Source organism: Pseudopodoces humilis, chromosome 3 (assembly GCF_049639895.1).
Source record: "Pseudopodoces humilis isolate 2021_Gansu_Grassland_sample_001 chromosome 3, ASM4963989v1, whole genome shotgun sequence".
NCBI classification, from domain to species: domain Eukaryota; kingdom Metazoa; phylum Chordata; class Aves; order Passeriformes; family Paridae; genus Pseudopodoces; species Pseudopodoces humilis.
The window spans coordinates 47,334,062-47,344,666 of NC_142202.1; the positions used below are offsets into that span (position 1 = coordinate 47,334,062).

A 10,605-nucleotide genomic window follows, 5' to 3' on the forward strand; every position below is an offset into this window, starting at 1 on the left:
ATAGTATAGTATAGTATAGTATAGTATAGTATAGTATAGTTTATAAATCTATAAAATATGTAGGCCAGAAGCAAAGGTTAGGTCTATCCCTTTCACATCACATGTAACACAGGCAATAGATTTTCACCTGGTTTTTCTCACATTTATAGCAGCCATTCTTAGAGCTGGAGGCTCCTGCAAAGTGGTGAGGGTGGTGGTTCTTGTGGGAGAGGACAGCGGCCTTCCACACAGCAGAGGAGGAGGAACCATAGAAGGTGGAAGCAGCTTGGCCCCTGGCCAAAAGGGGGAACTCAGAAGCTGCAATGGTTGGTAAGTTCAGCAACTTCATCATCATGTGATTGAAAATTGAGGACTCTTCCCTCAGGGTGCTTATTAGAGCTCCCAACAAAGGTTCGTGACTGCATTTGCCATCAGCTCCTATGTGTTTTGGTAATGGGACTGAGCTGAAGGATTTTGATGAAGCACATTACTATCCACTAGAATTAATAATCATATTGAATACCAAAATCAGGTAAACAATTTAGGCATTGGTTCTATGTTACATTGTAATTTCTGAATCATGATTTTTATGTGCTGTTTACAATACTTTGTAATTCTTACTCCCCTATCTCTATGTTCCACGGTCTTTTAGAATCTGTCCTTCCCTTGCCCTCTGGACATAACTGTCTTGGGTTGCAGTGCAAGAAGTAACCAAAAGTATGTATTCTGTTACCAGCTGTTAAAACCAGGTGGGGCAGTCTTCTTTATCTCTTCCATGACCCATCCTCCCTCCAGGGGTATATCTTCTGCTAATGGGCCATTGAATCTCACAGCATGACTGATAAAATTACATCATCCCAGCATGAGGTGGTCCACTCAGAGGGAGGAGACAAGCATTCCTACCTGGATATCTTGAAAGACTCGGAACACGACAAGCAGCCTTTCTCCACTGGATTCCCAGAGGAGAGACTGGACCTATCTACACCACCACTAGACCTTCAGAAAAAAAAATACGCCATTCTATAGGCTCACTGCTTCAACATTATCACATCTGTCACTGCAGGAGGACTGCAGCCACCATTTAATCCGACTGCTACCAACACCCTGACCAACAGGGTGTCAGGTTGTATTCTGACTCTGTCAGTGGGGTTCTTTTTGTTGGTTTTCTTTTTTGTACTACTGCATTTTAATTTTAATTTCCTTAGTAAAGAACTGTTATTCCTATTCCCATATTTTGCCTGAGAGCACCTTGATTTCAAAATTATAAGATTTTAAAGGGGGACATGGTGGTTTACATTTTTATTTATTTCAAGGAAAGTTTCTGCCTTCCTTAGCAGACACCTTTTTCAAACTAAGATAGTAACCTAGGTACCACTCTTCTCTTGCTCTTTGAATACTAACTATTGTTTATGTATTGAATAGTAGATGTATTATGTATTTAATTACATCCTTACCAATTATTCTTCCATTTCATTCCATGTCAGAATATGATGTGTTTTTTTAGGATATTCCAGTTCCTTTGATAATAGCTATTATTATTCTTGTAAATCATGTCTTGCGTATAAAACAAAAGATTTTGAACAGGTGTTCCCTTTAGCCAGGGGAACTTGGATTTGAAAGGTCCTCCATCTAGATTCAACAAATGTAGGTTAATCCCACTGTCACAACCTCTACATGAGCTCAATTTTCATGAAAGAAACCAGAGCAGGATATAAATGAGGAACAACAGCTTAAAGAAGATGTAGCATCTTTTTATTACTTGAACGGCTTTACATGCAAAGAACACAGTCTGTGTGAAATGACAGAATGTAACAAAATGAATGTAATCTGCAAAGGAAAAGACATGGCAGCAGAAAACACTGAAAAGCAGTCACAATAACCCTTTATGTTAATGAGAACTACTAATAACACTGGTGTAAACTGAAACTTCTCAATAGCAGTCCAGGGAGTGGAAGCATTTGTATGAAACAGCCAAACATAAAATATTTTGCTAAGTATTTGATCTTATCTGATTTCTGGAACACATGTTGAAAAATTATAACATATATAGATGGAGAAATGCCATAAAAAATTGATTATCCTAAGGGTCTGCCTTGGCATATTTACTGGGAAGGAAATTTTAGGAGAAATGACAGCCAATAGTAATTTTCTTACTTTCATTTGAGTCCTGGCAAAAAGGAAAAAAAACCAACAAAAACAACCCAAAACTAATCCAGGAGTTGTACCTGTGTTTTTTTAATGTATTCTTTGGAGACTTTTGCTCTATCCAACCTCAAAATATTTCACAAGAAGATACAGTATATTTTCATGAATGCTGAGGGTAGACCAAAGATGCTCCCATTCAGAGACAACAAAAACAGACCATTCTCAAAGATCTTGGAAAGGCTGAGTGATGATGGCTTAACATCCACTTGACAGAAATGGAACTTTAGTGCTGAATATGAGATAATAAATAGATCAAGGAGAAATACTGATTTATTATTGATCACTAATTTATCTGCAGAGTAACAATTTGAACACAGGTATACTGAAATGATCCAGGATTCTGGAAATTCATGCCAAATCTACCTGCTGAAGAAATCTTGAGAGCTTTGTTGTAGAAAAATACAAAATGGAAACAAGAGGTGAATCTGAACTGTGAGTTTGAAAATGTCAGGGATTAGAGAAAGCAAACACCTATTCCCAGAGGCTCTGATACCAGGCAAAACTGCCAAATAATACTTCTAAGCAAAGCCATAGGGCAAGACTTTCTCCAGAGCAGGTCAATGACTATAAACATGCATCTTGCACTTCTGGCACCTTCACTTGAAATGAATAGCAATGCTCAAACCAGAAAAAGCCTAGCATGGGTGTGGAGAGCTTCCTGTTTCTGCCTACGAGACAGAGATTGCCACGGACAGACTGCAAAACATTGCTATCAGTAAGAGATCAGGCACTTTTTCTACTTTCAGTTGCAGCTGTAAGAGTGCCAAAGAGAAGGCAGAGTCAGAAAAGACTTCAGCAGTAGCTGGCATTTTATCTGCAGTTTTTGGAGAAAGTGTTTTATGTTATGGGATTAAATGCACAAATATTCAAGAATTATACTAATGCTGTATAAGAAATACTTCAAAGTGAAGTATGCTCCATACTATGTACAGAGAGTTAAGTATGTGTGGCACTTTCCTCAGTTCTCTGTCCTAATGGCCCTAAAAAAAATCTTTCTTTTTACATGAAGAAGGTTAGGCAGTCCACTTCCTAAGCTCAGAGACACTTTGCCTGTTGAGAACAACTCTTACACCTTTAACAAGACCAAATTTCTTCATTATTTCCTTGTCTTTATCCCGGTGTGCTTCTTCATAATTTCTTTCTTGCAAGTCTTCTTTGGATGGGAAGGCAGTCTTGCTGAGGAACTGAAATGGGAAAGAGCAGAACTTGACTACCAGGAAGTGAGAGTTGAGTAGTCATTTTTCCTCCCAGCCCAGTTTATTTTCACAGATTTTTTTCTACAGTCTCACATACCTTGAGGATGTGGCTTTGCAAGAAGAATTTAATTCAGGAGGGATCTTGCATGCCAGCCCTTCTCTATTCTTCCACTGTTACTTAAAAAAATTATCATGATGGCACTCGTCACCTGTTTTCAGAAACCCAACCTTCTCCCTTGGGAAATATCTTGCTATTATATTAAATTTTGCTCTACTGTTCTCAAAATAACAGTAGACTGCAATGCATTTGTGATGTTCAAATACTAGAAAAATCTTGGTATATCTCAAGAAATTTTTTTTTCTCAGCATTATATTTTTAAAGCAGTAAAGTCTTATAGGCCTGTAAGCCTTAATTTTATTTCTTCTACAGTGATTGTATCTCCTGAATTTCTGTTTAGCTTCCCCACAAAAACTGAAAAAAAAGGTAATTCATCTTTCACAGCCTGTTATGAATATTATGAACAGTGCACTTTGTGCTCAGCTATGTCTAAGAGGAGATCAATTTACTGTTCATACATAGACACTCACCTGATCGTCATGGGTTACCACCTGCTGCCTTTTCCCTGCAAGAAGGGAGCAGTTCTCAGGCTGAGAGATTGTAATCATCTTGTGTGAAGAGAAATGTGTTTCATTTGATGCTTCCTCTTGGGTTGTGGGGGTAGCACAGGCTGGAACACATTTTGTATTCTGTTTCACAGCATCCTCTCTCAACAGCAGTGGATGTGAAACTTGGAATGTTAGTTTACGGACAGAACGACACGTAATGAGCCAAACAATGGTCTTCATAAACAACATATGGTGGCCAGATATCTTCATTTCTGCTGCCAGATCTTCATGCCTCATTACATACAGAAGGTAGACTTGACCATTATAGATCATTAGAGCATTTCCCTTAAAGAGAGGAATTTCCAGTTGCTGTGCAATAGAACTAACAGATGAAAGTACTAACATATTCTTATAATCCTTATTCTTGATACTGGTGAGTGACTTTAAAATTTCTGAAACAGCACTGTTAGATGACTTTACAATAAGAGGATAGAATCTTGCTGTCTTTCCATCTGGCTCTTTTTGTGCAACTTCTTTCACTGGGATTATCTGGGAACATTTCTCATCTTCAGTTACATCAGGACTAGAACAGTGACTTGTTAAGTCTGGGCTGCTTGATATTAAAGACTTCGAAAAATTTTGCCAGAAGGATCTGGAACTCTCTTGCAACTTTATTACTGGCCATATGTAAATTACAGATTGTGTTTCTGTAGACTGCCTTGCTTCAGAGACCCTTCTTGCTGCAGCTAACAGTAATTGTTGAAATTTAGATGGGAAAAAAGATAGTGGTATTGATGTGACTTTAGCTTGATGTGGTATCTCTAGATCAGGTTTTAAAATCTGTGCCTGAGGTTCTTCAGTAACTTTAAGAGGATTAGAGACTTCAGAAGCGGGTACATTGTCTTCTTGTTCAGCATAACTTAGTGAGAAACCACTTTGCAGTGAGTGCTTTGCAGCCAAGTTTTCATTACTTTGTGTCTTAAAATCAGCTGAGAACTCTCCTCTGCCACCAGAGGTCATGACGCTATTTTCTAGCCTGTTGAAATCTTCCTTGCTGCTCATTTGCTGATCCTCTCCCACCAGAGCAGATGTAACCCTGGTATCCACCTCCTTAGACAGATTTAGACAGATGAGCCTTTGTGAGGGGGTAGTTGTACAAGTTGGAAAGGCTTCTGAAGGAAAGAGAATGCAAAAGGAGTTTCAGCAGGTCTCATCTATTTTCAGCTCTTTCCTGAAGGACTTCACTTGTGCAGCCTGACACGCTTATAATAAAAGTGGACAGAAATCAAAATGTGATTACATGTTTGTAAATGCACACAGAGATTTTTCTTCATTACCTCAAAGAAAATTAATAAACAGAAGCATGTTTGTCATTTGACTACAGCTCATCTAGCCAGTAGAATTCTTCTGAAATAGTAATTTGCTGTGAGATACTTCCAGTCTTAAGTTGGCAGTGAGTTTCTGCTTGCTTCCATAGGAATTAACACAATACAGCAAACTGCTGGTGGACAGGATCAATTTTGTTTAGATGTAGCACCCCCGTCATGTCAGAAGATACAATCTTCTTAGACACACCACCATTGAAATTGTTATAAATTTGTATTGTGATATTGGCTTTCGCAGATGAATATTATATATGAAATACTTTTTAGCTATGTACGTACTTTTTTTTCCTTGCTAACAAGTCTTAAGCTTAAAAGAATTTCCTAGGTACAAGGCAAGGAAACCCCAGAGGGCAAGGACACTGGGGCCCAAGCTGTTATCAGGAGAACAATAGAGGCCAAACTGTTATCAGCGAAAGATATGAAACCCAGCTGCCCTCAGGGGAAGGATGAAGGGCCCGGACTGTTATCTGTCCTGACCATTTGCAAAAAGAAAGGAAACCAAACTCCAAAATAATGATGACCAGCAAGAATAATGATGACCAGCAAAAATAAATGCTGACCAGCAGAAAATAAAAATTGTACAAAAGCATGATCTAAGAAGGCGGAACCAGGGAGGGGATGCTTTGAATATGCATTAAACCTTCACAGTAGGGGGGGATAAAAAGAGTGTTCCTGAGATACCAGGGGTGTTCCTGGCAACCCGCCAGGGCACCCAGCCGTTTTAACCCTTTGCTTTATTTCTTTTGTCTCCTAATTGTCTTTTTATTTATATTAAATTCTTTTTATAATTTATTAAGTGAATCTCGTTTTTAAGAAAATCAATGCACATTTTTAATAAAAATGGTCTTAACCAAAGAGTTTTACAATCAGTTTTGTACTTTGCTTGCAGAATGCTTTGGCTTCAGCAGTCAACCCCAGCCTACACTTTCTGCTGCAGCACAATCAGACCCAGTGGCTTTGTCATGGCTTTTAATAAAGATGTAAAAAAAATTTAAAAAAACAAGTTCAGATGTTTATCTGACACATACTAAAATCTAAGCACCAGTGAAATCGTAAAATGCTAAATAATCATAAGAACATAGTTGAATGTACAGGAAAAGGAAACATAAAATTTAAACTTTTATCCTGAGAGAAATTAACAGATTAATCTTGAATTAACTGCTGCTTCTCCAGAGGTTATAGTCTCCTAGAAATAACCTGCTCATCTTGAGTACAGACTTGATTTTGTAGAAAGGAAACATATACACTCACATTATTTGTATGTCAATTACAGAACTCTAAGGTATATTTTAGCCTTCCTAAACATTAAAAAACACAATGAGCTTCACCTCCATAACTGAAGAAGTTCTACTACTTGACTTACAATAAGAAATGTAATAAAGCTAAGGTCAGTGAACTTCTGTTTAGGATCATGAAAATTAACTTTTCTGAGTCCTTTTATCTATGAATTGCCATTTCATCCTTATCTAGCGATCAAACTAAAATTAAAGAAAAAAAGAAAAAGAAAAAAGGTTTCTATTTTTGAGCTAGAGAAATCCTGGTTAATTGTAAAGCCAGCTGAAAAAGAGGCAAATATCACTGCAGAAGAGAAAGTCTCTGATGCTCAGAAATCATAGCTTACCTGTGAAAGCTCTGAACTGATTGATCTAGTGATCTAGTGATCTAGTGATCTAGTGATGGGGCTCATCTAGTATAGTCTCCAACTTTGATGATTAATGTATGGTACCTTACAGGGCACATTTTTATGTACAGTAGTGACCTTGGTTGTGTCATTTTGCCAGTCCTTGAGTTTAAGAGATTGACCCTTGTGTCATGGGTCTCAAGGTTCCTGTAATATATGTTGGCATAATTCGCGTTTTATTGTACACATATAAAATCAAGTAGAAAAGCATGTTTTATGTAAAAAAAAAAAAACACAAGCAACTTGAGATTGCAAAAGCAGCTGCTGGAAAACCAGGAATTTGCAAAAGAACGACCCAGCAATTAAGATAGGAGAAGAGGTGGGTCCACCCAAGCAAGATAAGCGCTCTTAATGATCCGGTGATTAACTCCTGATACCAACCTCATCTGATTCTCCAGGACCATGAATCTCAATGTTGGTTTCCTGAAAAAGTTACTCAGACTCCCTTTCTTTCTGAGAAAAAAACTCACCACGATTCTACATCTCAAAGCCTGCTTCCTGAAAAAACCACTCAAACTTCATCTCCTTCTCAGAAAACTCATCAGCAGTCCAGCAGCAGAAATATGAATATGTAACAACACAAGAAAAAGAAAAAAACTAAAATGCATAGCCTCAAGCTGAAGAAACTCTATATAACTCAGCTCTCCAAAAGACAGTTTGTGAACTTTGTGGAATCAGTGCTACAGAGGCTGATTCAGAGTTCACCCAGCACCAATCCCAGGCTCGTCATTGACAGTGATTGTGGTGGTTTCCAAAATTCGATTCTGCAAATTTTTCAGTAAAATTGTTATTGATAAATTTGGCTGAATTTCATTTATAACAGTTCCAAATAAAACTGAAAAAAAATATACTATATTTACATGCCTTAAAATGTCCTTATTTACACAAACAAGAAAAGAAAAATCTAAAATAAATCTTTCTTCTTCTACCTTAAAACTTGCAGGCTGCCAAGCAGAATTTCACACTTAGCAGCAGAGCAGCACAGATTTCCCTGTTACTTAGATTTCATGGATATAAATATTTTCCATCTGAAGTGGTCTCACACTCTCATTTTTATGACTGTGGCTCACCATTGCCCTATCTTCTCCTGAGATGAAGACAGCAAAGAGTCTTAAGAGAACTCACAAAAATGAGTAAAATTCGTATTTCAAGTTTCCTTATTTTTGATAAAAATGTGTTGTGCACATGCAATGAGTCCTTTTAGCGCAGCCCCTGCCTTTGCTGGTGGCCAAAAGCGAAGGCCCAACAATAATCTGAGCAGAAGCCATGCACACGGTGGCGATTTCCTGGATGTCCCCCAGGCTGTGAGAGAGGGAAGCACAGGGCCCTCCTGAGGCAGCAAGGCTCTCCCTGGGTTTCCTGCTGGCACCAGGCCCTGCTGTGGAACACCCTCAGTTTTCCCATCAGCTTCGAGTTGCTCATGGGGCTGTCTATGGCCAGAACACCTCCTCAGGCTCCTGGTTTGGGGTCAAGCCAGGGTCTCGGCAGTACAGCCAGTGAGGGCTGGGGTAAGGGAACAAGGGGATGAGGTTTAGTTACCATTACAGCCAGAGCACAGGCACCAGGCTGGAAGTGCAGCCTTCAATTGCAGCAGCAACTGCTGTGGCAACTGCCAAAACTGCAGGGAGCCTTCCAGAACCTTCCAAAGGCTGCTGGACACCAGCAGGTTCAACAGCTGCTCTGTTGAGAGCAGCTGGGTGACGCTGGCTGCCCTCAGCTGCAGCAGGCACTGTCTGCAGCCCTGGGCTGTGCCCACACGGCCACGCTGCCCCTAGCCTGTCTGGCTGTGCCCTGGTGCCCATCCCCATGAAGGGCAGGACCATGCAGCTTCTTCCCTGCATGGAGCACTGCCTGCAAGTGTCAGACTCGACGATCCTTCTGCGTCCCTTCCAACACAGATGGTTCTGTGACCTGCACCACGGAGCCAACCCTTGTGTCCCTCTACCTTTCTGTCCCTTTGGCCTTTGCAGGGACTCCAGGGGCCAGGGATGGCAGCTCTCTCTGTGGCTCACCGAGCGTGCCCCCACCTTTCCTGAGGGAGTCCTGAAGGCTCTGCCTGAGCCCTCCCCATTGCACAGCCTGGCCACAGGTCCTCGCTGCCCCTTCAGATGTCCTTGTCCTCCAGCCAGCACCCCGGTGGCTCTGGAAGAGAAGGTATTAGCAGGCCCAAACCTCCCGCCTGGCCTTTCCTGAGTGCTATTTCCCTGGCATTGCCAGGCAGTGCTCAGGAGCGGGGACAGAAACAAGCCCTGTGGCCAAGGTGAGCAACAAAACCTCTTCCCCTGGCACTCTTGTGCCGGCCATGCCCATCCCAGCCCATTCCATTATACCCATTATTCCCTGTTGTCGTAAGGCTCAGCCCAGCCCTCCAGAAGCCCATCTACTGTGCTCAGCCGGCAAGGAGGCTGCAAACGAGGTGTTCCTTACCTGCTCACAGCTTGGAGAGGGGACAGAAGATATATCAACCCTATCTATATCAGGATTTTTCACACTGACTTGGGAACGTGACACAGCGACACAGCATGTGACGGACAATGAATAGATGTTAGACTTCATATTGATGATTTTTTTTTAATTTTTTTTTATTATTATTTTTTTTGCCTGCACAACAGTTTCCTTTAAATGCCTAGGGGAAGGGAAAAGATCAAATTTTAGTGGGTTCTGGACCGAGTCCTAGCATATCAAACACTTGCCTATAATACACTTGTGATTATCTGTTTCAGATGCTGAGTTTGACATACAAATATGATACATACTGCACCGATTTTGAAAAGGGGTGGCTTCCTTCGTCTTGTGACAAATCCTGTTTGGATTGTTTCATTGCTTCCAAGGGGAAGCTTGAGGAATATGAAAAAGGCAAGCACCCTTGTACAGCCTGAGAGAGTAATCTATGACCACACACAGCATCAGAACAAAGAACACCACACAGATGTGCTTGTGGGCCTGCAAAGCACCAAAGTCTGCACATGCCTCAGAAAAATATGTGTTTGTAGTGTTTCCTACGAGCAGCTGTGCCCTGCCAGCGTGCTGTAGAGCACAGCGCAGGCACAGGAACGCCTCGGCTGTGTCAGATGCGAGCTCTGTGGATGTGGGGTGTCCTGCACAGCTCAGCAGTGTGTCAGCACATCCTCCCGTGCCCCTGCTGCCAGGATTCTTCCACCACCCTGGGCCCCAGAGCACCTGGGGTGCTCATTTCAACTACAAGCTGTCAGTGTCCCCGTTCTTGTAATGCGTGGCTCTTACCAGCATGTGGCACAAGAGACTTGAGTGGACTGCCTACACGCCTTTATCAAGATTTGTGGCATAGTATATACTCTATTATAGCAACCTAGAAAGGCACTTAGTAAAGCAGATGCTTGGGAAACTCTACCTGGTGAACCAGAATTAACTTAATCTCATTGCTTCTATGCACCTTCCATAACTGAACAGATGGATTACATTCAAATACCTTCCTTTTTAAATGATTCCACTTATTGCAGTCCTTTGCTGATGCCTGCACCTCATCGATTTTACAGTCACTAACTAGATGCTTCACGGTCACCAGCCGCGTGAT

General features: G+C 41.0%; 1 protein-coding gene across 1 annotated transcript; it reads right to left on the minus strand.

Annotated features, from left to right (window-relative positions):
• Positions 1-3,197: 3,197 nt before the first annotated feature.
• LOC106629140 (uncharacterized) lies at positions 3,198-5,006 on the minus strand. The gene is made up of 2 exons (XM_088052615.1): positions 3,990-5,006; positions 3,198-3,368 (listed from the first exon to the last, which is right to left on the minus strand). Exons 1-2 carry the CDS (start codon positions 5,004-5,006, stop codon positions 3,198-3,200), a joined length of 1,188 nt encoding a protein of 395 aa, XP_087908741.1.
• Between the last annotated feature and the right edge of the window lie 5,599 nt (positions 5,007-10,605).